At 37.9% G+C, this 27,769-nt stretch overlaps 1 protein-coding gene across 6 annotated transcripts in view; it reads right to left on the minus strand.

Annotated features, from left to right (window-relative positions):
- LOC104248229 (uncharacterized) overlaps positions 1-27,769 on the minus strand; it is a 57,368-nt gene that overhangs the window by 5,787 nt on the left and 23,812 nt on the right. For all 6 annotated transcript variants that reach the window (XM_070150045.1, XM_070150046.1, XM_070150047.1 and 3 more), the window contains 8 exons: positions 24,105-24,185; positions 7,209-7,352; positions 6,924-7,006; positions 3,519-3,660; positions 3,318-3,401; positions 1,694-1,855; positions 1,529-1,616; positions 449-526 (listed from right to left, as the gene is read on the minus strand). In XM_070150045.1, the coding sequence (XP_070006146.1) occupies positions 449-526; positions 1,529-1,616; positions 1,694-1,855; positions 3,318-3,401; positions 3,519-3,660; positions 6,924-7,006; positions 7,209-7,352; positions 24,105-24,185 (862 nt within the window). The remainder of the gene's footprint in view (positions 1-448; positions 527-1,528; positions 1,617-1,693; positions 1,856-3,317; positions 3,402-3,518; positions 3,661-6,923; positions 7,007-7,208; positions 7,353-24,104; positions 24,186-27,769) is intronic.

Consider the following 27,769-nt stretch of genomic DNA (forward strand, 5'->3'; position numbering starts at 1 on the left):
TAAGAGAACTCTTTCTACTTTTACTTTCTCAGGTTCCCTTTCGTTCCAGTTAAGAATGTTGTACCATTCAAGACGCAATGGCGTTGGCTGACATTATCTTTGATTATTTGACTATTCTTCAAGCAGCTTTTGAATAACCACTTTTTCCTATATGTGTCCCACTTTATTTTGAGCATTTTAGCCCATGCCTATTGGGATACTGGAAAATGTCAGACTTGACTCAAGTTTTTGTAATTAGTGCATATTTTGTCCGCTACGCTACATCCATATGCAGTTTGTTCACGTAATTCTTCACATTATAGGTGCACCAGGTGGCCATTCCACCAGTTGATATTACTATGTCTTACTTCCAGCATGCTGTCCTAACTCCTAAGTTCCAAGATCACAAGATACAGAAGCATTACAAAGGACAAACAAAATAGAACTGAAGAGGAACAGATTAAAAAACCTGGAATCATAACAATAAGACTGCAAAATTTGCATAATACTGATTGAAACCCATCAATGTCCTTGGGCATCCTTGAGCCTGCAGATAATGTTATTGCAATTCAATAGTTTACCAAAGAAAACCATCATAAAACTGGGATTTGCGAGAAAGGGTGGAGTGTCTTAAATTTGGTTGCTTCTTGATACAAAACATGCATAAACGCCTCTTAAAATTTCAGACAAAGGAGGCTCTACAACAGATGCAAAAGACACATGAATTTGAGTATTTGATCAGGTCTTTTGTCAAAGATATACGGGGGTCAAACATGAAAAATTCTTGGAAAACTGAGGTAAGTGGCAACAATCACATGTGCTTCACGCAATTGTTGCACATTGCTACTGCTCTAACACGGAAATATATCAGAACTTTGCCTTCTCTTTTCCTCTTTATAATCTTGTCCTTATCATATTCATTAACATTATCTCCAAAAGTTCAAAAAGCAAACCCATATCCCATACCCTATTGACTCAAAAACTCAAAGACAAAGGCGAGCCATGGAGCATCTGCCAAAACCTCTAAGCTGCACATATCATTAACCATTTGGTGCAAGTATAATGTAATATAAATTGTGAATAGAGGCAAGCAAACACTTTACCCACCCTCCTGGAAGGGGTAATCATGACGCTTTTAACTGATCATGAGCAGAATGCAATTTTGCAAAATGACACAAGCTTGACATCGTTGCTGTTTTAAATAATATACCGAGATGCTTAATTATCGATTGCCGATGTTACGATAGTAAGCTTTCTACTAATAGAAAGTGCGAATAAACTGCATTACCTTTTATATTAGATACTTGGTCTCTTATTACATGTATCATAATGGATATTCCAGGCAATTGGTGATATAAACTTCCTCGGAATTAAGAGAGAAATTTTACTCCAAAACCACTTTTTTATTGTAAGTGATAAATTTTCAGAATAGGGAGAGGAATAAAGAGGGCACTGAAAGAAACCATCTAGTATTGTGCTTGCATATATACAACTTTGAGTTGACTACTAATATGCACCGAGCCATCTGGAGAAAAATTCATAGACAAACCTTCCAATAAGTCAACATTATTCAAGCACCTCAATGCTGAATCTACAAGTCCATCTGAGGGAGAAACTAAACCAGCCATTAATGCAACCTGAAGAGACAGAAAAAGATAGGTGCATCTAAATTATCAGCAGTGCAAAATAAGAATAAGGAAAGAGTTAATGTTACCTCAGCAGTTTCCAAGTAGAGGTTTAACTGTTTCAGATGAGATGGGATAGATGGTATTGTAACTTCACTGCATGCTATACAAGATTTGACAAAAATGACACAGCTAATGTCGTTCCTTCTTGATTTAATCGCCAGTAAATTGCTCGAATGAACAACAGTCTCCTGAAAAAAGCAGAAGATACCAGAGGTGTCACTCATCAAATTACGTAAGATGCATGCCGCGCTCAAACCTTTCTACTATGTCCAAATTTCATCACCATGCTAACTTGAAAGGCAACCTTGGGAGCTTGGTAGCAATATTAAAAGGAAACAACAACAAAAACTACACCTCAATCCCAAGTTAGTTTAGGTCAGCTCTAGGAATCCTCACTATTTATGTCATTCCTAGCCACTACAGTCCAGTATTCAATAATTTATGTTTTGGAACCCTAGAAATTCTTTATATTTATTACTCACATACAACTCCCTAGCGAAAATAAGGACTCCAAAAATCATTGTACCTAAAATCAGCATACCGATATGACTAAGCCTTAATCCTAACTATTCCTTTTGTTCCATTCTATGTGAAACTCTTTCCTTTTTAATCCGTTTCAAAAAGAATGACGCATTTCTAAATTGAAAATTTTTAACTTTAAACTTCCTGTTTTACCTTAATGAAATGCACTTACAACCTCCATGTTGGTAAACAAGAGTTCAACTTTCGTTTACATATTAAAGCATTTATTATGGCCACCGTGGCATGATTATGGAGAAGCGTTTCTTTCCCTTCCTTTTCATCAAAAATAAAATAAAAATAAGATAGAGAAACTTTTGTTTGCATACCCATGGTTCAATTTTTCCCAACTATAATCAAAGCTTTATTGCCTTTCTGGTGTATCTGAAGGGAGAGAAATAGAGAAGTTATGAAAGGACCTCAAAGAATCTCAGCTATGTTGAAACTCCATCCCTCCAAAAGCATTTGTTTCCTGTGCACTGCACTTCCCTTAATAATAGTACTGCTTTAGCAGCAGTTCTAATAAGCTTGATCTTTTCTTTAGCTATATATCATACTTCAATTCCCTAACACTAATCTGAATTCTACTTGACATGCATATCATAAGAATTGGTAAACAACTGAACGTTACCGGTCAAGATAATATCGGACAACACTTTTCATGCTTCTATGGAGGAAGACTTCATAGCAGTGTGAGAAAATACTCCATCACACTAGAGTACTTACAATATATAGGGCGAAACAGGTTAGGCAGAAGGCAATGTGGCATAAGATCACTTTCTCATTCACCACATCCAGCAATAGGCACATCAATATGCGCGCATACACACACGAGGAGAGGAACTATAGTTAAGGTCATTCAGGTGAATTGGAAAGAATAATTCTCTTCAGAAAGGCATAATAACCTCATACAACCAACTGACAGGGATAAAAAAAACTGGAGAACAAAAAGTATAATTCGAGGATATTGTCAACCTCTACAAAGTGACATCACATTCATATTACAGAAACATAAAAAGAATTCACATAACCAATAACAATCCCCTATGCATAATTCATGGAAGCAGAAAATTAGCAAGATTTTTACTGTAACCCATTAAGACATCTTTGCAAATTGTGGAAAACAATAACCTTGACTTCGCTCATACTTCCAAAAGCTCCACGGCACTGAACCAAAAAAGCTAAGTGGCGTTCACATTCGGAACCATAATCAACCTGAATATTATGACCAGGAAACTTGTTAGAACATGTACAGAACTAATGTGCGGTACTTGGCATCTCCTGACCTACTATCAAGAAAAATGAAGTGATATGCAAACAATATGTCATTACCATGTGTATAAAGCGAGATATTAAATGTGCTGAACGATTGTTCTCCTTGTCCTTAATATTTGAGAGATCTATGCTATCATGCAAGGACCTTGAAACTTCGAAAAGGAATTGAATGGTTGTAGGATCTCGTACAAAAGTATTCCTAATGGAGAAAAGAAAAGAGAGGATAAATAACAATTTTATTTCCATGAGAGGAACTGACAATTTTTTTTTTTGATGAAGCAAAAAGGTATCATTAAAGAGCATCAGGAAGATGCTAAGCAAACGAGTTACAGAATAGAGTTGGCTCCAGTACATGAGTGTAGTAACTGACAATTTGTTTTCCGAAAAGTTCTCTTCTAAAAATAGAAGCAAATTTAAACGTGCCCTAGAAAGTAGGTGACAATTCGGGACAGTCCCAGAAAAAGGTGTACTTTACAATACATATGAATAAACATCATAGGCAACAATAGAGAGCAAAAACAGAAAACACCCTCTATCCATCATAAGAAATATTAGGAATAGAAAGGAGAAATGAAGAATGGTTTCAGCATCAACATGTTGACCTAGATACTAATATCTAAAGTCTAAAGTCATGTTCCATCTGTTCTCTAAAACATAACTCTCTATAAAATCTTTTTAAACAATCTTTTTTCTTCTATTTTCGTCTAATAATTTCTTAGAAAATTTGCTGAAAATAGATCATTAGAGGTCCATATAGATAGAAAATCAAGAACATATGAATTGGGAGAAGAAATAGAGACTGTACAAATTCAAATTTCATTGCAGCTCGCTTTGGATCTTCTTCAGAAAGCAAGAGGAAAGCTGAAAGAACTCTTAATTATTTCACTAGTTTTAAATGGTACATAGAATTAAATAAAGAGGAAGACATCCATAGCTTGAGAGTGGTTGTGAGCATGATCTGGAGATGGCAAAATTGGTGGAGCTGAGGGGAGGGAGGAGCAGATACTTCAGAAAGAGAAGACAGCATGGTGACAAACAGAACGGAGATAACACACGGAGGCATTGCATGTTTTCAGGGATAAATTGCGGATAGAAAAATTCAAAATGGAAAGCTCATGAACTGGACAATGTCCCCCGTGTTTAAGCAGACAGCAATATAAACAACATGGAGAGTCTGCTCCATATTTTGGAATTTCCATTTCCGTCTAGTAGCATGGTTTCATGATTTCATGGTTACCTTTTCTCATTTAGAATGACAACCAAAAATCTAAAACGGAATTCAAGCAACACCCAACAGTTCTTACAAATCCCTATTTTCTTGCATGATCAAGACACACACCAACTGATTGGAATTAAAAAGTAGTTTGAGCAATATATTTCTATCATATTGCTGTCACGGGTTCGAAGCCTGCCGCAGACAAAAGCGTGATATTTAAGTGGAGAAGGATAAAGGGACGAACCCATTATCCACTGAGTTTTGAACTGTACACATTGGTCCTCGGGGATTTCTATGTGTGTGTATGTGTGTGTTCTATATATATTTTCTGTCATAGTGTGTTTACTGCATCAAGAGGCATGTTTAAGCATCATGTTGTCATTCTTTCCCATCATTTTAACCTAAAGGAGCAACTGAAATTTTTTCCAGCAAGGGACGAGCTTGCTGCAAACTGCACCTTACAATGCATTGCATAAGTTAGACGTGTATTCAATTTTTTCTCTGTGATTTCCACATCTAGAAATATCCACAGATGAGAAAAACATCAGTTAGCTTTGCTGCAAATTTAACTTCAGTTAAGTTGTATAGAATAATTGTAAGGCCGACAATGTTGTATGGGAGTGAATGTTGGGCCTCTAAATCCCAACATGTCCATAAGATTGTACGTCCAAATTTTGCATACAGAAAATAAATAACTGCCATAACAAAATAAATGTGAGAAAAAATGGTGTGTGCCAGAATTTAGAGTAGAGTAGTCTCCAAGAAATCCTTAATGGACTTTTAGGCTAGAATACCATGAATTGTGCTTGTCTTATCGAGGCCCAATTTAATCGCCTAGTCCAAAATGCAATTGGAATTTACTTAAATCATGTAATTTTGACTTAAATAAACTCGTTTGTTAACTCAAAATGTTGACCTGGGCCAATGTGTCTTTAATTTGGGATTTAGCCCAAATTCATATGGGCTAAATCCCATATGTGCTTGTCTTATCGAGGCCCAATTTAATCGCCTAGTCCAAAATGCAATTGGAATTTACTTAAATCATGTAATTTTGACTTAAATAAACTCGTTTGTTAACTCAAAATGTTGACCTGGGCCAATGTGTCTTTAATTTGGGATTTAGCCCAAATTCATATGGGCTTGATCCAACAAAATTTTGAAGTTTACAAAGATAAATGTCTCAGAGATGCGAATGTTAAGATGGATGTGTGGTCATACAAGATTAGATATGATCAGAAATAATCACATTGTTTAAACGGTGCAAATAGCACATACGTTTTCTCCATGTGTTATGTAGGCCTCCAAATGCACAGACTCTTAGTTGTGGAAACATGATAATTGAAGGGCTAAAAGGGGAAGAAGTAGACCTAAATCACATGGGAAATTTTTTATCTTAAAAGATTAAATATCTCGAACTCCAAGTAGATCTAGCAAAATATAGAAAACAATGGCAGTTGAAAATATGTACAGCTATACCAACTAGAAGATTAGTGCTTACTAGAAGACTCTTGGTATATTAGGTTATAACCACTAGAGTATATTAGAGAACCCATAGAGTTATATAATACTTAAGTATGGAGTATTCAAATTTTACGAACCCAAACAAAGTATTTATGATAATGAAGTTTTGTATAGCCAACCCCAACTAATTTGGGATTGAGGCGTAGTTGTTGTTGTACTTTAATTTCCTGACAACAATTAATGAGGATGCATTTCATTTATGGGCGAGATGGCAATGACCTTCCCAATTCTGAGGGATCATGACTTGAATAGCCATTCACAAATATTATAAAGAGCCACTATAATTGCTTAGTGTACTTCCGTCAAAATGGTTAAAGGCTTTTTTGGGATCAAAGTGGTCATTCACTTGGTTTTTTTATAGATGTTAAACTTAGATAAAGGGGAATTATCCATTTTCCTACAGAGACCATGTATATCCTTAAGATAAGACTGTCCAAAACCACCTGTCAAGCTGATTGACCAACAAGAAAATTTGCAGTCCACTATAGTTAAGAGTATACTGTTTCTAGATGGATCAAAGAGCTTGAGAAGTGGTTATCATCTTAAAACTACACCCAAGGTAGGTGAGTCAGACAGGTCATATGCAGTCGCTTTAAACAATAGGAGCATTTTTTTCCATCTTAAATGGTGCAAGGGATATACTTATGCAGGAAGAAATGCCACAGATTATTGCTCAATAAACAAAAATTGATATTCAAACACACATTTCGTAAAAACAAATATACCTTATGGCTATACTAAGAATCCGCAAATTGATAATGGTTCTAGAGCTCCCCTGCATCATGCTTAATATTTGATTGAAATGGTTCTGCAAAATGATGATGGTAGTTCAGCTCAACATTAAGTAATTTATATCCCCCAACTTACAAGAAGTAAAAGTGTATATTGAGAATTGTTTATCCTGTTATTATCTGACTACAGAATAAGGTAGAAAATGACTAGTAGGACAGACAAAGAAACAATAGTAAAAGGAAAAAGAGCTTAAGCGACCACAACAACAAGTAGCCTACCAATTGCAATATGTTCTCTAGGTTGTCAAAATGATTAAGAAGCTTCAGAAGAATTGATTGCAAGCTTGATAGTTCACTTTTACCAATCTCACCATCTGATATGCGCTCCAATATTCCATCTAATATACTGTCCAGATAACTATTCTGCGTATGAAGACAGGATTAGGAAAAAAAAAGCTACACAACAAAGGAGAAGCAAGTTTTAGGGACCTTATATCCAAGAGAAGACAACTATTCAAATATTCTCATCATATGCAAATACCAAATCAGATACATTCAAGAAATTTTTTACAGTAAGTAATTTTTGCGCTGGGCAAGTTGACTGGCTTTATCTTTTGTTAGAGTTAGTTCATCTATAGTGTCCCACATTTATAGAGAAGGCTTTAGGTATAATGTTTAATATAAATAGGGATATTGTAAAACACATAATAGAACATATCACTAATATATTTTTCTCGTGCTATTTCTCACATTGCATCAGAGCAGCATTGAAAAACATCCAGGTCAGAAAAAAATCTGCCGCCGTGCGTCTTTCCGGTGACTCCTCAGATCTGATTTGCGTAAACTTACTTTCAGTGAGTGTTCTGCAAAAATCAACACAACCATTAGGTTCAGAACGCACCGGCGATCAAACCCCAGTTAGCCTCTCCGACAGCAGGCCCTTCACGCTCCAGCAGAAGCTAGGTTTCCGAGTACGACCTTTTCTGGCCATTTCTGACAAAGTTTCTTCAGGACAGTTTGCTTATCCAGTAATTCCGAGCCTACCCATATTGTTCTCTTTTTATTCCGATCACTTTGCATTTTTCAGGCGATTACACTGATTTTCCGGCAGCTATAGTGATTTTTCCGGAAACTATAGTGTTTCCTTTGTCTGTTCAGTGAGTTACAATTGATTCTTTTTGTTATTTGGTGATAATTTGTTAGACCTCTCTCGAATCCAACGATGTCTTAGGGATTTGATGTTTTTGGTTGTAAAAACAGGGGTTCTAAAAGTTCTAAGTGTTATGATTACTTTGGAACCTTTAATGGGAAGTTCAAACTAGTTAGCTTGGACTTCGGCTGTCGAGTTGTAGTGTAAAGGCCAAGGTGTTCAAGATCATTTAACCAAAAAGGCTAGTGAGGGAGATGAAAAGGCCAAAGCACTTTGAGAGAAGATCGATTGCTCAGTTATACAGTATTCTACGACGATCTGTGATTCCAAGTTGATGCCCTTATTTCGTCCATTCCAGACATATTATTTAGTTTGTGAAAAGGCGTGCACTTTATACACTAATGACATATCTCATTTTTCAGATATGATATCGCAAATGACAAATTTAAAGAAACAGGAATCGGATATGTCTACTTACTTGGAACAAGTACAGGCAGTCATGGAGAAATTTGAGAAGTTGACGCCAGTTTCTGCTAGCGTTAAAAAGCAGCAATAGCAACAAAAAAAGATGTTTCTAGTTCTCACCGTCGCTGGACTTCCTAATGACCTTGATTCAGTATGCGACCAAGATTTTGGCTAGTCCCACTGTCCCCTGGCCTCTGTCACTTTAGATCCTGTTCTTTATGTCCCTAGTTGTCCTTTTAATCTTGCATTTGTTAGTCGTTTGACTCGTGCCCTCCATTGTGATATATACTTTATGGATGATTCTTTTATTATGCAGGACCGTAATACGGAGCAGACTATTGGCACAAGGCGTGAATCACAACGTCTTTACTATCTTAACTCACTCAATCCTTCCATAGCATGTCCAGACCTAATTCACAGATGTTTAGGACATCCGAGTTTATCCAAGCTTCAAAAGATGGTGCCTCGTTTGCCTATGTTAGATTGTGAGTAGTGTCAACTTGGGAAACATATTCGAGCTACATTTTCACGTAGTGCTTAGAGTCATGCAGAGTCTATTTTTTTTTTAGTTCATTCTGACATAATATAGGATCCCAGTAGAGTTGCTCAACCTTAGAATTTTGTTATTTTATTAGTTTCACTGATGATTACTCAAGATGTACTTGGATTTTCCTAATGAAAGATCATTCTGAGTTGTTTTCTATATTCCAGAGTTTTGTGGTAAAATTAAAACTAAGTTTGGTGTTTCTATTCACACTTTTCGTAGTGATAATGCCTTTGAATACTTATCCTCTCAGTTTCAGCAGTTTATGACTTTTCAAGGTGTTATCCATCAAAGATGTTGTCTGTATACTCCTCAACAGAATGGGGTAGTAGAGAGAAAGAATAGGCATCTCATTGAGACTACTCGCACACTTCTCATTCAGTCTCATGTTCCGTTGCATTTTTTAGGCAATGCAGTTATTACAGCTGGTTACTTAATTAATCGGATGCCTTCATCTTCCATCCAGAATCAAATTCCACATTCAGTATTGTTCCCTAAGTCACCCTTATACTCTCTTCCTCCTCGTGTTTTTGGGAGTACTTGTTTTGTTCATAATTTAGCTCCTGGAAAAGATAAATTCGCTCCCCGTGCTCTCAAGCGTGTCTTCCTTGATTATTCTCGGGTTCAAAAGGGGTATCGCTGCTACTCACCTGATCTTCGTAGGTATCTTATGTCAGCCAACGTCACATTTTTTGAGTCTTAACCTTACTTTACTTCATACTTCATCAGATCATCTTGATATATCCGAGGTCTTACCTGTACCTACGTGTGAGGAATCTATTATCCCTCCTCTTACATCCACATCTATAGCCACAACACCACCATAGCCACTCCTCCCTATACCGACTTTTAAGGAGTCTACAATTGCTCCTCCTACATCTCCAGCCACCACTCTTGACTTATCATCGTCGTCCACGTCCAGCATCAGGCCTAGATAATTGCGGACGTGTCTCCTCCTAGTCCATCGAATACACTTTGGAAAGGTGTATGATTCACACTTAATCCTAATCCCCATTATGCTGGTTTAAGTTATCAGCGTATGTCATCACCATCATTATGTTTTTGTATCATCTTTGTCCACTGTTTCCATCCCTAAGTCTACAGGTGAGGCATTATCTCATCAGGATGGCAACGAGCTATAGTTGATGAGATGTCTGCTTTACTGGCGAGTGGTAGTTGGGAACTTGCTCCTTTTCATTCAGATAAGTCTACTGTTGGTTGTTGGGTTTATGCAGTCAAAGTCGGCCCGGATGACCAAGTTGATCGGCTTAAGGCTCGTCTAGTTGCAAAAGGATATACTCAGATATTTGGGCTTGATTATAGTGACACTTTCTCTCCCATGGCTAAAGTAGCATATATTCGCCTTTTTCTGTCCATGGTTGTTGTTCGTCGTTGGCCTCTTTATCAGTTGCTCATTAAGAATGCCTTTCTCCCTGGTGATCTTGAGGATGAAGTTTATATAGAGCAACCACCTGATTTTGTTGCTCAAGGGGAGTCTAGAGTCTTGTATGTCGATTACGCAGGTCACTCAATGGTTAGAAACAATCTTCTCGAGCCTGGTTTGGTAAGATCAGCACAGTTATTCAGGAGTGACTCGTAGTGAAGCTGATCAATCTGTATTTTATTAGCATTCTGCTCCTAATATGTGTATTTATCTAATGGTTTATGTTGATGATATTGTTATTACTGACAATGATCAGGATGGTATTACTAATCTAAGCAGCATCTATTTCAGCACTTCCAGACTAAGGATCTAGTAAAATTGAAGTACTTTCTAGGTATTGAGGTCGCTCACTCTAGCTCAAGTATTGTTACTTCACAAAGGAATGTGCTTTAGACATTCTTGAGGAGACAGAGTTGCGGACCTGTTGACACTCCTATGGATCCGAATGCTAAGCTTCTGCCAGAGGGAGCCTCTTAGCGATCCTGCAAGATATAGGCAGATGGTTGGCAAATTAAATTACCTCATAGTGACTAGACCTTACATTTCATTTCCGGTGAGTGTTGTAAGTCAGTTTATGGACTCTCCCTATGATATTCATTGGGATGCAATTGTTCGCATTCTTCCGTATATAAAATCAGCTCCAGGCAAAGGACTACCATTCGAGGATCAAAGCCATGAGCATATAGCTGGATACACAGATGTTGATTGGGCAGGATCATCTTCTGATAGACGTTCCACATCTGGATATTGTGTTTTAGTAGGAGGTAATTTGCTCTCTTAGAAAAGCAAAAACAGAATGTAGTTGCTCGATCTAGCGCAGAAGCAGAATATTAGGCCATGGCATGGTAACATGTGAGCTAGTTTGGATCAAACAGTTGCTCCAAGAATTAAAATTTGGAGAAATCAGCCATATGGAACTTGTGTGTGATAATCAAGTTGCCCTTTATAGTGCATCAAATCCAATGTTCCATGAGAGGACTAAATACATTGAGATTGACTATCACTTCATCAGATAGAAGATACTCTCAGAAGATATTGTTACGAAGTTTGTGAAGTCAAATGATTAACTTGCAGATAATTTTCACTAAGTCCCTCATTGGTTCCCGTATTAGTTACATATGTAACAAGCTCGATACATATAATTTATATACACTAACTTGAGAGGGAGTGTAACAGCCCAGCCCGCTAGTGATATTGTCCGCTCTGGGCCTAGGCCTTCACAGGTTTAAAATTCGTCACTAGGGACTAAGGCTTGTTAACTTATATACCCAGCATCCCTCTTGTGTTTTGCCGACGTGGGACTTTGTCTAAAGTCTGGGTGTTACATACACCCTCTATTATGGACTCAGCGTCCTCGTTGAGGTTTGCCCACCGCATGGGATTCTTCTAGACTCAGCACTGAGGTTTGCGCTGCCTAACTGGGATTTGCCTAAACTCAGATGACCTCTGACCCACCATCGACAAGGCTGACACAAGAGTGGCTCTAATACCAATGATGGGTTGCGGACCGGTTGACACTCCTATGGATCCGAATGCTAAGCTTCTGCCAGAGGGAGCCTCTTATCGATCCTGCAAGATATATGCGACTGGTTGGAAAATTAAATTACCTCATAGTGACTAGACCTGATATTTCATTTCCGGTGAGTGTTGTAAGTCAGTTTATGAATTCTCCCTGTGATAGTCATTGGGATGCAGTTGTTCGCATTCTTCCGTATAAAAAATCAGCTCCAGGCAAAGGACTACCATTCGAGGATCGAAGCTAGGGGTGTTCAAAACCGATCCGAAACCGAAAACCGATCCGAACCGAAGCTTAATGGCTTATTGGTAACGGCTTAACGGACGGGGAACGGATTGAATTTTCTTTATTAACGGCTTATCGGTTTGGGGGCGGATTATTCAATTTTCTTAACGGATAATCCGTTAACCCGTTAGAATATATATATATATATATATATATACATATATATATAATTTATTTATATTTATATATATTAAATATAAAAAAACTAAAACCCTTGAAAATGATTAACAAAAACAAAAGCCTGTCTGTTCTGTTCTGTCTCTAAACAAAGTAACAAACCCGTCTGTTCCTAAAATCCTAATTCCAGAGAAACCCTAACGCCTAAACCAGCAGCCACCGCCCACCGGCCAACAGTCCTCGTCCTCGTCGACTTTCACCAGCCACCGATCTCCCTCTCGCCGTCTCGTCTCTCCCTCTCGCGAGTCGCGACTTCTCATCTTCTTATCCAGGTACTCTTACCTATGAATAAGATTTTTTGGTTTTTGCTGGGACTTTAAGGAGGAGTATTTCTCACAAATTTCAACTACAGTAGAGGTGCAATCTGAGGTAACTCAAGTAGTTGAAGAAGTTGTTGTTGATTTTGATAATTTTAGGGTTTTCTTCTTCGTCTTCATTTCTGTGTTCTTATGTTTTGTACTGTGCAAATTAATCGTATTTGGTTATTAAATTACTAGGATGTTTACAACTTCAGTTTGGTTTAACTTTAGGTTTAACTTTAGCAAGTAATAACTTCAGTTTGGTTTAACTTTAGGTTTAATCTAAAATTAATAAAACAGTGTTTTACACAATAACGAGAAGCCTATACAATTTTGAAATTTTCCTGTTTGTGAAGTAATTTATGTAATTCATATCAGATTATCGTGTCTTTATTCTCATTCCTTTTCTTTTCTTGTTGCAGTGACTCATACATGGCTAAAAATATACAAAGTGATAAAGTGATGATGGGTGAAAGTGGGGCTTCTAATTCAGATGCAACAAGTCAAGCTCAAACAACGGAGTCAAATATAACCAAAAAAAGGAGAAAAAGGTCTGTTGTGTGGGATCATTTTACAGAAATTATTACTTCTGAAGGGAGTACAAAAGCAAAATGTGACTATTGCTTTATTGAGTATGTATTTAAGACCAAAGACGGTACGTCGACACTTCTTTCTCATATGCTTAAGTGTCCTAAACGCCCTGCTATTGTTGATAAAAAACAATCAAATTTAGGCTTTCAATCTGCTCCGGGGGTAGTCAGGGTGACGTAGCTGTTGTTACTTGGAAATTTGAACAAGAAGAATGTAGGAAGGCATTATATCGTATGGTAATAGTTGATGAGCTTCCTTTTAGCTTTGTTGAGAAGTTTTAGAGACTTTATGAAATTGGCGCAACCTTATTTTCGGATCCCTTCCCGTAGTACTGTAACTAGGGATTGTTTTGATCTTTTTAATGAAGAAAAGCAAAAGTTGAAGAGGTTTTTTATAGAAACAAAACAAAGAGTATGTATTACCACTGATACCTGGACTTCTATACAAAGAATCAATTACATATGTATCACTGCCCATTGGATTGATAGTGAATGAAATATGCATAAGAGAATAATTAATTTTTGTCCTATTGTTAGTCATAAAAGCGAAGATATGGCAAACGGTATTGGTAGGTGCTTACGTGAGTGGGGGATAAATAAGAGCTTCACTGTCACAGTTGATAATGCAAGCTCAAATGATGTGACAGTAAAAGAATTATCTAAGCAATTAACAAAAATGGGAACTAATTTGATGAATGGTACTCACCTTCACGTGAGATGTATGGCTCACATCATGAATTTTGTGGTCCAGAATGGTTTAAAAGAATCTTCAGTGTCTATTGAACGTGTTAGGCATGCGGTGAGATATGTTAGGCAGTCTCCTGCGAGGTTGAAAAGGTTTCAAGAATGTTTTGATGCTGAACAACTCAATTCTAAGAAAACTTTATGCTTAGATGTTCCAACTAGATGGAATTCCACCTACTTGATGTTGTGCAGGGCTGTTGAATTTGAAAGTGCATTTTCACATTATGCTTCTAGTGAAATTGGCTTGAGACATTATCTTGAGCATTCTTATATTGATGTTGGAATTCCTACAGGTGAACTTTTGAGTAGTGATTGGGAGAATGTAAAAAGAATTACAAAGTTTCTTGAAATCTTCGATCTTCTTACTTTGAAGATATCTGGATCACGTTATGTTACATCGAATATTCATTTTCTTGAAATTTGCGCAGTTGCTGTCTATTTGAAGCAATTGATAGCAAATGAAGATATAGTTTTAAGTGAAATGACAAAGAATATGAAAGAAAAGTTTGATAAGTATTGGGGTGATCCAGGGAAATGAACAAGATAATTTTTATCTCATGTATTTTGGATCCACGTTACAAGATCGAATCAGTTGGCTTTGCACTTGTAAAGATGTTTGGTGTAGATCCGGGGGCAACTATACAAGCAGAAGTGACGAAGTACATGACTTCATTATTCAGTGAGTATGTAAAGTCCAGCTCAAAAAGTGTTGTGCTTGCTTCATCTTCAGATTGTTCTTCATTGGACACTTCGAGTTCCGGGCTTTCTGGCAGTCAAGCAAGCACCCAAAATATAGGACTTTTAGAATCACTCATGCAAGATATAAAAAAATATAAAAGTGGGAGTGGAGGTGTTGATACTAGAACAGAGTTAGATAAATATTTAGGTGAAGAAACTGAGGATGACACTAAAGAATTTGATGTTCTTCTTTGGTGGAAATTGAACTCACCTAGATTTCCTATTCTTGCGGAGATGGCTCGTGATGTATTAGCTGTTCTGGTTTCAAGTGTGGCATCCGAATGTGCGTTTAGTACGGGAGGACGTCTTCTTGATTAATTTAGGAGTTCATTAACTCCTAAATTGGTGCAAGCTCTAGTGTGTCTTCAAGATTGGCTTCGAAATGAAAAATTAAAACAACCCATTAGTGTTGAGGAAGATCTTGATAAAATCGAGCAGCTTGAACAAGATAATAATATTGTTACTATATTTGTTGTATATAAGTGTTGTTGATATGCTTATATTTATCGCACGACTCATTATTTTAATTTTTTTTTTCTTCAGATTTAGCCAGCAATGGAAAAGACTCTTCCATAATTGACGTGTAGGGTTAATATATTTGGTAAGATTATTCATCAGCAATTCTTTTTCTGAAACTCATACTTTCAAACTCTAAATCAGTATATCCCATTTACAAACACTCAGCAATCCGCTTTGTACAAAAATTGGAAGCATAGGCATCCATTTTTCAACTTGTTTTACTGCAACCTTTGTGTCTTTCCCAGGACAACAAAGTTGTTCATATTTGCACCAGAAGATATCAACCTCTGATTCTCCAAACAAGAACCAGAGGCAAAATTAGCAAAGTTCAACATAGATGTTGACACCTACTTTTTGATGAAATTACATGATTATGTTTGTCTGCTTTAGAGTTTAGATGACTTTCTGATGATCAACAATGTCTTTTTTGCACGCGCTCTTTAATAATATGTTCGTCATCCAAATGCAGGCCGAGCGTCGCCTTCTGTTTGAGCCCGAGCGTGAAGAAATTGCTCAGGAACCAACTTAATCTGCTGTGTAACTGTGTGCCAAGGCATCAGCCACTATCTTGATCTGACTTTATATGCTGTGTAACTTGTAAAGTTATTTGCAGCTCTGCTGACTTATTATTATTATTAGTACAGTCCTGAAGATCTTTAGCATGCAGCTCTGCTGACTTTATCTGTTGCGATGGTGTTTAACTGCTGTGTAACTTGTAAAGCTGTTTGCAGCTCTGCTGACTTATTATTATTAATACAGTCCTGAAGATCTTTAGCATGCAGCTCTGCTGACTTTATCTGCTGCGATGGTGTTTATTTGCTCTGTATGTAGAAGCATTTTTCTGTGCAAAAGAGTAACTTAGTGTTCTTTTTGTTGTTTGATGATGTCTGCTGAATTTTATATTCTTGAGTAGAAGTTGCAGAAGAAGAGAGTGAAAGGAATTTAAAGTAATCAAGTTTCATACTAACATACATATTCACTAAATTAAATAAGTAGTGTATATACGTGGCACCACTTCAGTTGGATGTGTCCTTTCCTTCATTGAAAGACATCAATGGAGTTTACTGTTTAGCACGGTTAATATTTTTGTTCAACATACAGCTAGAGAAAAATGTTGCCACGTTTTTTATTGTGCTTTTGATATCATGCCTCTCATTTGTGATGATTGGTGGTGTTCTATTCTTTATATTCAGCTGGGGACTATGATTCTGAAGACAATGTCCTCTAGCACTTTCCTTGTTGGCCTCAATCATCATTTGTGAAACTGGATCTGGATTACTATCTTTCTCCGTAAAGTGCTGAAACGGGGAAAACACAATTTAGTGAATAGGTATGTTAGGCCGAAAAACCGCCCGATAAGAGCTAAACCGATACCAATACGCCCGATATCTTATCGGGTGGCTAACGGATTAATACATTTAAAAGTCGATAACCGTTAAGCCAAACCGTTAAGAGTAAAAAACCGCCCAATTCGCCCGATAAGCAGCCCTAATCGAAGGCATGAGCATATAATTGGATACACAGATGTCGATTGGGCAGTAGGGCTGGGCATATATCGGGTATAACCGATATCCCAAACCGAAAAAGTTTATTGGGGTATCGATATCGGGTTATTGGGTTAACGGTTCGATAACAATTTAAAAAATTTTCACTATTGGGTTATCGGTTCGGGCCTCGATTTTCCCAATTTCTTAACGGGTTAACCGATAACCCAATAAGAATTAGTACTATTTCAGTTGTGTTTGGACAACTGTTGAATTACTAGTACTCTTGTTGCTCTTGCTACAGTTAGACTCTGAAAAAAGACATTGATCTCTTGGTTATGGTTTGGCAGGAAACCAAAAAATTGTTATTTATGTTCCTGTTAACTGCTATTTCCAGTGAATTGGAGATGGAATGCTTGTGAGTGGTAGTATCAATTTTTGAGATTGTACAGGTCTTGAATTTGTCAAAATGAAGCATGCTTCAAATATTAGTTGTGGCCATAACGTAGAAATGGGTAGTATGCTATATGTGAATTCTTCTCTTTTTTGCTTGACTCCAGTGAATTGTCTTCTTTTTTTTTTGCTTAACTCTAGATTGAGTTATCTTATCGGGTAAACCAATAACCAAACCGATAATGGTCAATAACCGATTAACTGATAACCGATATCTTATCGGTTCGGTTATCGGTTTATCATATTTGTAAACCGATAACCGATATGCTAAACCGATAATATTCACAACCGAACCGAACAGACCAATGCCCACCCCTATTGGGCAGGATCATCTTCTGATAGACGTTCCACATCTGGATATTGTGTTTTAGTATGAGGTAATTTGCTCTCTTAGAAAAGCAAAAACAGAATGTAGTTGCTCGATCTAGCGCAGAAGCAGAATATTAGGCCATGGCATGGTGACAGGTGAGCTAGTTTGGATCAAACAGTTGTTCAAAGAATTAAAATTTGGAGAAATCAGCTAGATGGAACTTGTGTGTGATAATCAAGTTGTCCTTTATATTGCATCAAATCCATTGTTCCATGAGAGGACTAAATACATTGAGATTGACTATCACTTCATCAGATAGAAGATACTCTCAGGAGATGTTACAAAGTTTGTGAAGTCAAATGATCAACTTGCAGATATTTTCACCAAGTCCCTCATTGGTTCCCGTATTAGTTACATATGTAACAAGCTCGATACATATAATTTATATACACTAACTTGAGAGGGAGTGTAACAGCCCAGCCCGCTAGTGATATTGTCCGCTCTGGGCCTAGGCCTTCACAGGTTTAAAATTCGTCACTAGGGACTAAGGCTTGTTAACTTATATACCCAGCATCCCTCTTGTGTTTTGCCATGTGGGACTCTGTCTAAAGTCTAGGGTGTTACATACACCCCCTCTTATGGGCTCAGCGTTCTCGCTGAGGTGTGCTTCACCGCATGGGATTCACCTAGACTCAGCATTGAGGTTTGCCTTGCCTAACCAGGATTTGCCTAAGATCAGTTGAACTCTGACCCACCATCGGCAAGGCTGACACAAGAGTAGCTCTGATACCATCTGTAACAGCCATGCCCGCTAGTGATATCGTCTAAGGCTTGTTAACTTATATACCCAGCATCCCTTTTATGTTTTGCCGATGTGGGACTCTGTCTAAAGTCCGGGGTGTTACAGGGAGTGTTAGAGTTAGTTCATGTATAGTGTCCAGATTGATAGAGAAGGCTTTAGGTATATGTAAACATTATATATAAATAGGTCTATTATAAAACACTTAATATATATCAATAATATATTTTTCCGTGCTATTTCTCACATATTTGAACAGTGGTAACCAAATATTAAATTACCTATTGAGTCCTATGTCATATCACCCGCATGGGACATTCCAACTATTTTATGAATTACTCAAACATAACATGAGCTCTAAGGTCAGCAAACACTAGCATCTCCCCTACTTCTATAGAGAATCAATAACCGTTAACTTATTGGAGCATCATTTTTGCAAACCAGATGTTCAAATTAGTGAAGAAAACCAAAAAAAAGTACCAAAAGATATCATGATTGGGCCCCTTAGTTACAAGGGGAGAGATAGGCTCATAAAGTTAAGAGAATGACGTTTGGAATGTGAGGTGTATTGGAGATGAGCACACATCAACATATTGTAAGATGAAAATTACAAGAAAAACACGCAACATAAACAAAGGATGCGTTGGATGAAGGAAAATGTTTCCATGGAGAAGTGTTTATTGTTGAAAATGTTTTACCCTGGTAAATCATTTTTCCTATCCCAGTGTTTGGTTGGATATAAAAATAAGTAACATGTTAGTTTGATAGTTAAATAGTAGTAAATAACCCTAATCCCATATGTATTAGGAGTAGGACATGTATTATATATATATAGGGCTCATTGTATCATTGTCAATATTAATCAGTAAGATTTTTCTCCCATGTATTCTCACATGGTATAAGAGCATTAGTGAGAAAAGATCATTGTGCGTCATTCTAGCGACATCCGGGAAGAAATAATTCAGTCACCGTGCAATTTTCCGGTGACCCAAGTGACTGATTTGCGTCATCTTATGTCTGGTGAGTGTTGTGCACAAACCATCACCACCATTAGATTCAGAAACCTCTGGCGACCAAACCCCCAAAAGATTCTCCGGCAACAGACGCCCCACGCACCCCCACGCGCCACCCAGATCTGTGATTCCGCGCGTGTGTGCTTCTCCGGCCATTTTTTGGCCAAGCTTCTTGAGGACAGCCTAGTCGCACATAAATTCCGAGTCGATTGGTATTGTTTTCGACAGATTCCGACAACTTTGGAATTTTCCTGCGTGTAAACAGTGTTCTGGTCATCTTTTTGGAAAATTTCTTCAGGATAGTCCTATTTTCTAGTAATTCCGACCAGGCCCATACTATTTTCTTTTTATTCCGAGCACTTTGAGATTTTTCTGGCGTGAACAGTAAGTTTTCCGGCAAGAACAGTAATTCCTTGAAAAAATTCTGCTTTTTTCCGGCACAATATTATAATGGCATTCGTATCAGAAGCCTTTAACTCACAATCCGTTGGATCCAATGCATTGAATCCAATCCAGATGGTTTCTTTATCGGATTATATTAAGTTCCTTCAGTATGAAGCACGTAAACAGATATCTTCAGGATTAGCCTCCGTTGTTCCAACAAATAGTAGCATGACTTGTGTCTCCCAATCTTCAACTTCTGAATCCTGGGTCATTGATTCAGGTGCATCTGATCATATTTCTGGTAACAAATCTTATTTCATATTCTTAATCTCTTCCAACAGTCACAATGGCTAATGGGTCTCAAGCCATGGTAACTGCAATAGGTCAAGCAAGTCCACTTCCTTCCTTACCTTTAGACTCAGTTCTTTATGTTCCTGGTAGTCCTTTTAATCTCATAGCCGTTAGTCGCTTAGCCAAATCACTTAAATCTGCTATTTTATTTCTTGAGGACCTTGTTTTTATACAGGAACGCAGTACGGGGCGGATCATTGGTACCGGACGTGAATCAGATGGACTTTATTACCTTATCCTTATAAAATCACATGGACTCGCATCTTGTCTTCCTTCAATAACTTGTCCCGTTACTGATTCACTAGATTTATTACATAAACGGTTAGGACATCCCAGTTTGTTAAAATTTCAGAAAATGGTACCTGGCTTATCTCACTTGTCCACTCTAGAGTGTGAGTTATGTCAGCTCGGTAAGCATACCCGCTCCCATTTCCCGAGGCGTCTTGATAATCGAGCAGTCACCTTTTACTTTGGTCCATTTAGATGTTTGGCGTCCTAGTCGGGTCAGTTCTACCTTGGGATTCCCCTACTTTGTCAGTTTCATTGATGATTATTCCAGGTGCACTTGGATATTTTTGATGAAAAATCGATCTGAGTTGTTTTCTATTTTCCAGACCTTCCACGCTAAATTTCAAAATCAATTTGGGGTTTCTATCCGCACATTTCGTAGTGATAATGCCCTAGAGTATTTGTCTTCCCCATTTCAGCAGTTTATGAACTTCCACGGGATTATTCATCAAACATCTTGTCCGTACACATCCCAACAAAATGGGATAGCTGAAAGAAAGAATAGACATCTTATTGAAACTGCTCGTACCCTACTCATACAATCTCATGTTCCGCTGCGTTTTTGGGGGATGCAGTTCTTACATCTTGTTACCTTATTAATCGTATGCCATCTTCAGCTATCCAAAATCAAGTTCCATTCTCTGTCCTGTTTCCCCACTTACCTTTGTTCTCTCTTCCACCCCGTGTCTTTGGGAGTACGTGCTTTGTTCATGACCTTACTCCAGGAAAAGATAAATTAGCTCCTCGTGCTCTTAAGTGCATATTTCTGGGTTACTTGAGAACGCAAAAGGGATATCGATGTTATTCTCCTGACCTTCAGCGATTTCTTATGTCTGCCGATGTTACCTTCTTTGAAACTCAATCATACTTCACGGGTCCAGTTAATCACTTAGATATTTCTGAGGTGCTACCCGTTCCTTCTTTTGGAGATTCAGTCTCTATCTCCCATTCATCTTCCTCCATAGCTCCACCACCTACAGTTCCTCCAGTTGCAGCTCCACCACCGAGTCCAGTGCCACCAACTATAGCTCCAGTGCCACCACCTAGTCCAGTTCAACCTTCTACAGCTCCACCACTCTTGACTTATCATCGTCGTCCGCGCCCAGCATCAGGCCCAGCTGATTCACGTCCTGCACCTGACCCTGCTAATACTGCGGACTTGTCTCCTCTTAATCAACCGATTGCACTATGAAAAGGTATACGGTCCACACTTAATCCTAATCCTCATTATGTCGGTTTAAGTTACCATCGTCTGTCATCATCCCATTGTGCATTTGTGTCATCTTTGCCCTCTGTTTTCATCCCTAAGTCTACAGGTGAAGCACTGTCTCATCTCGGATGGCGACATGCTATGATTGACGAGATGTCTACTTTACATACGAGTGGTACTTGGGAGCTTGTTCCTCTTCCTTCGGGTAAATCGACTGTTGGTTTTCGTTGGGTGTATGCAGTCAAAGTTGGTCCAAATGGCCAGGTTGATCGACTTAAGGCTCGTCTTGTTGCCAAAGGGTATACTCAGCTATTTAGGCTCGATTATAGTGATACTTTCTCTCCCGTAACTAAGATAGCATCAGTCCGCCTTTTTCTATCCATGGTTGCCATTCGCCATTGACCTCTCTATCAGTTGGACATTAAAAATGTTTTTCTTCACGGTGACCTTGAGGATGAGGTTTATGTGGAGCAACCACATGGTTTTGTTGCTTAGGGGGAGTCTAAAGCAATCTCCTCGAGCCTGGTTTGGTATGTTTAGCACAGTTATTCAGGAGTTTGGCACGACTCGTAGTGAAACTGATCACTCTGTGTTTTATCGACATTCTGCTTCAAATCTCTGTATTTATCTGGTAGTTTATGTTGACGATATTGTTATTACCGGCAATGATCAGGATAGTATTACTAAGTTGAAGAACCATCTCTTTCAGCACTTTCAGACTAAGGATCTGGGCAGATTAAAGCATTTTCTGGGTATTGAGGTCGCTCAGTCTAGCTCAGGTATTGTGATCTCACAACGGAAGTATGCCTTGGACATTCTTGAAGAGATAGGAATGACAGGTTGTAGACCCGTTGACACTTCTATGGATCCGAATTCTAAACTTCTGTCAGGACAAGGGGGAGCCGCTTAGCGATCCTGCAAGATATCGGGGGTTGTTTGGTAAATCACATTACCTCACGGTAACAAGACCTGACATTTCCTTTCCTGTGAGGGCTGTGAGTTAGTTTATGGATTTTCCCTACGGTAGTCATTGGGATGTAATTGTCCGCATTCTTCGGTATATAAAATCAGCTCCGGGCAAAGGATTATTGTTATAAGATCGAGGTCGTGAGCATATCGTTGGATACTCATATGCTGATTGGGCAGGATCACCTTCCGATAGACGTTCTATGTCTGGATATTGTGTCTTAGTAGGAGGAAATTTGGTGTCTTGGAAGAGCAAGAAACAGAATGTGGTTGCTCGATTTAGTGCAGAAGCAGAATATCGAGCAATGGCTATGGCCACATGTGAGCTAATTTGGATCAAACAGTAGCTCAAGGAGTTGAAATTTGGTGAGATTAGTCAGATGGGACTTGTGTGTGATAATCAAGCTACAATTCATATTGCGTCAAATCCAGTGTTCCATGAAAGAACTAAACACATCGAGATTGACTGTCACTTTGTTAGAGAAAAGATACTCTCGGAAGATATTGCTACAAAATTTGTGAAGTCGAATGATCAGCTTGCTGATATTTTCACCAAGTCCCTCACTGGTCCTCGTATTAGTTATATATGTAACAAGCTCGGTACATATGATTTATATGCACCAGCTTGAGGGAGTGTTAGTTTGATAGTTAAATAGTAGTAAATAACCCTAATCTCATATGTATTAGGAGTAGGACATGCATTATATATATATAGGGCTCATTGTATCATTGTCAATATTAATCAATAAAAATTTTCTCCCGTGCATTCTCACATAACATACGGTAACTGTAAACATTTTTCTCATAAACCATTTCCACCAAACCAAACACATCCAAATAAGACTTCAAAGAAGAATATACTAGAAACATAAAACTTAACCCACCTAAACAAATTCACCCTCATAGTATTACCATTACGAGCACTGGTTGCTAAAAAAGCTGGGAAGTGGAACAAAGTGGAAGAAAAAGAGATGGGTATCAGCAAAACGTGGAGGGTTGAATGTCATGCGCTCCTCACATAAATCAAGATGCTAGAACAAACTTCACCACTGATTGGATTAGTGACCATTTGAAGACAAATTGAGTTAGGGCTTGGAAAGAAATTTCTTGATCCTTCATTGTCTAATATGTTTCTTGGAATTTCCTACACCCTAAAAATGAATTAATTTAGCCAAACTGACTTACACAAGAATAAAAGGAATTATGTACTAACTTTGGGATGTACAGCATAAACAACTAAAACTAGTAAAAATGATTGAAGAAGCAAAAAGACCATCACAAGTTCATTTTGAACCAACATATGCTCAATGAAAAGATCGAGACTACAGGTTGCACGATCAATAGCAGACGACATCATGCTTTGCACCATAGTTGCAGAAGAGTAAAATATCTATGGAACAGCTGTTAGATATACATAAACCATTCACCAGAGTTCTCTCAACTTACCATGTGTTTCTGGAGAGCAATATCTATATGAGCATCTACAACATTGAGGTACTCATCAAGGCTATTAAACCGAGAAACAACCTGAAATACAAAAATTAATTAAAATTGTGAAGAGCCACATTAGTGGAGAACCAGGGCTGCAAAAGGATAGGGCATTATTTGAGATTAACATGAAGAAAGATGAACCCAGATAACAAAATAAAAATCAGAAATCAAGTGTTTATACAATGAACATTGGAGGGGCGTTGTGAAAGAGATAAGATTGTAAAAAGCTATACTTGAGGTAGTATAGAGTCAATATCCATGCCTGGTACATATAGCTACGTAAATTGTAAGTGTGACTATAGTCCTTCAGGCACAGATATTAGTCTCCGCACATTCTCTCAACCTCTGCTCCTTGATTATCCTTTTATTTACTTTTTGAATAACGATGCTGTCCGATCCAATTCGCATGAACTTCAACTATTTCATCGAGTGCAGGTATCAGTTAACTCTGCTACCAAGCTCTTAGGCTAATGGAAAGAAATCTTACAATTTTTTAGCCTTTGCTAGGATTCAAACCTTATTTTCCCATGATCTTCATTTCAGTGCACTAATAGCTAAGTCACACCCTTGGGTGCTTCTTGTTTATCTTAATTCTCACATAGTATAGCTTCCATGACAAATTACTCCTACAATTACTAGCAACGCCAGGAGAGGAAAGTATTGTCACTGCGCAATATCCGAATACCATCTAGGAAACTTTTGTCTACTGAGAATGTATGCATAAACAAGCACCACCACAACTCCATAAACATTAGAACACTCTACAAGCACAACACAAGAAGTTGCACCCGGAATCAGAAGGTTGACACGTTCTCACACTCCGAATAAAGATAGCAAGTGTTGTTTACAACTTTTCACAAGCTTTTTCGGTCCTTAGGAGTTGTGTGAACCCTCCTAGTCTACCAATCAAGGTTCCGGAGCAACTTTGATCATCGGAAAACTAGACTGAGACTCTCCTATCAAGTTCAAGTGACGGAGTTAGCTTTTTCAACAACTCGGCCATCTTTTGACCAACTTTTCGCTTCTTGGGGTAGTCGACTGCACTTTCGACTCAACCCATCTTAATTCCAACAAGTCCTCGTGACAACAACCATTACAAAATTAGGTTCTCAAAAAATTTATCTAACTTTCAGAAAATAATATATGGTTTATCTCACCTTTCTATCTAAAATGTGAGTAGTGACAACTTAGTAAACATATCTGTTTGTCCCTACCTCGTAGCTCCGTCGTCCTAATAATTAGGCAAGGTTACTTTTATCTTTAATTCATTCCTATGTTGCTCGCATCATTCAAAGATGTTGGGGTATGTGTCAGATCCTCTAAAAGTTATTCATTTTTGGAGGATCCGAGACTGGTGTGGCGGCATTTTTGGAAGATTCGAGCAACATACCTTCATTCAGATGTTTGGAGTCCCCGTCACATCTGTTTCACTTTGGAATTTCCGTTGCTTTATTAGTTCCATCGATGATTATTCAAAATGTACTTAAAAAATTTCAAACTTTAGACATTTTACACTAATATTCGAAATTAGTTAGAGGTTCCATGCATATTTTACGAGGATAATACAAAAATGTTCATTTTGTCAGTTTTAGCATTTTATGCGCTCTCTTAAGATTTTTCATTAGAGGTCGTGCATACCTCTAAATAAATTGCAGTAATTGAGAAGAAGAATAGAACATTTCATCGAGACCGCTCGCAATCTAATCAAACAATCACATGTTTCACTAAATTTTGGGGGATACAATTCTCACAACAAGTTATTTGATTAATAGTATGCTTTCTCCGCTATCAAGATCAAGTTTTACACACTGATTTATTCCTTCCTCATGTCTTTGAGAGCACCTGTTTTCTTCATTGCCTAATCCTTGGGCGACATATCATTGCTATTCATCTGACTTCCTTCCATGCTTTATGTCAAGCAATTTCACCTTCTTTGAAACTCAACCTTATTTTATACTCCATCTGTCTCAATTTATATATCATGCTTTCCTTTTTACTCTGTCTCAAAAAGAATTTCATACTTCTTTATTTAAAAACAATTTAACTTTAAACTTCCTACTCTATTCCTAATGAGATGATTTATAACCACACAAATATCTATGGCTTGTTTTAGACCACAAGCTTCAGAAGTCTTCCTTTCTTAAATTTCGTGCCGAGTCAAACATCATCACATAAATTGGGACGAGAGGAAGTACCTCTTTTTTACCATCTTGACATCTCTGTGTTTTTTCTTTTTAATAACCGATAAATCTATTGTTTCCAACTTTTGTAAGTCAGTGGATAACATGTCCCTCTACTCTTCTCTACTTAAGAACCTGAGTTGGTTCACCACAAGATTCAAATATGTGGTGTACGCATACCATGCATCCGGTGGTGTACTACATTTTCCCTTAAGCCAAAACCCAGGGCCGACATATCTGTGATTTTATCCATGCCATCACTTGAGATTCTATCAGTACTTCTTTGTCTCCTCCCACAGCACCATTGCTCCCGACTTATCATCAATGCCAGCATCGTGCGAGATTCAGATTATTCACGCCCTTAACCTGCTACAGACTTGTCTCCTACACATAGTCCATGGCTGATCATTTAGGAAGATATTTAATTTACCCGTAATCCTCATCTTTTTATGTCCCCATGACATATCATCGTTCATCATCAAACCATTATGTTCCCATGTCGTCCTCATCCTCCATCTCTATTCTCCTCTGCAGGCAAATCACTTCCTTTGTAAGCTCGTGATAGGCTATAATGACGAGATGCTTACTTTACACCATAGGATACCGAAGAATTTATTGTTCTGCCTCCAGGAATCTTCCTTTAGTTATCGAAGAATGTACATGATGAGGGTTGCTAGGATGGTCAAATTGATCAACTTAAGGCATGTTTTGTCACAAACACTATACACATAGATATTCGCACACAACTACAGTGATACATTCTCTCATGCGGCTAATATTGCTTATATCCATCTCTTTTTCTTCATAGTTGACGTTCATCATTGGCTTCTTCATCAGTTCGAGAATGAGTATGCATTCTTCGTAATCTTGAAGTATATATAAAGTAATCACAGGTATTTTGTTGCTTAGGGAGTGACCAGTGGTCTTCATATGGTTTAAAATAGTCTCATGGGACAAGGCTTGGTAAGTTCAACATAATTAGTTAGAAGTTTCGCATAGACTTAAAGCTAATCATTTGATGTTCTATCCACACTATGTTCCACATTTATACATTTCATATATCTCCTCGCTGTGCCGGCTAGTCTGATAGTGTTTTGTCTAGGACTGCTAGAGGTTTTTGTTGTGTTTCACATTTTTGGCCTTTTCATTTATTTGCTGCACTTTACGATACTGATACTATTTTTCTGGTTTCTGTTGTTGTTGCAGATCTATTTTTTCTGAGCCAAGGGTTTCCCGGAAACAGCCTCTCTATCCCTCCAAGGTAGGGGTAAGGTCTGCGTATATTCTACCCTCCCCAGACCCGACTAGTGGTATTCTACTGGGTTGTTGTCATTGTTGTTGTTGTTGTTGTATACATCTCCTTGATAATTTATGTTGATGACATAGCTAGCATGGGTAGTGACCTGGATGGAATTGTGGTAAACCAACATATTTTTTGCA

This window comes from Nicotiana sylvestris, chromosome 6 (assembly GCF_000393655.2).
Source record: "Nicotiana sylvestris chromosome 6, ASM39365v2, whole genome shotgun sequence".
Lineage (NCBI taxonomy): Eukaryota > Viridiplantae > Streptophyta > Magnoliopsida > Solanales > Solanaceae > Nicotiana > Nicotiana sylvestris.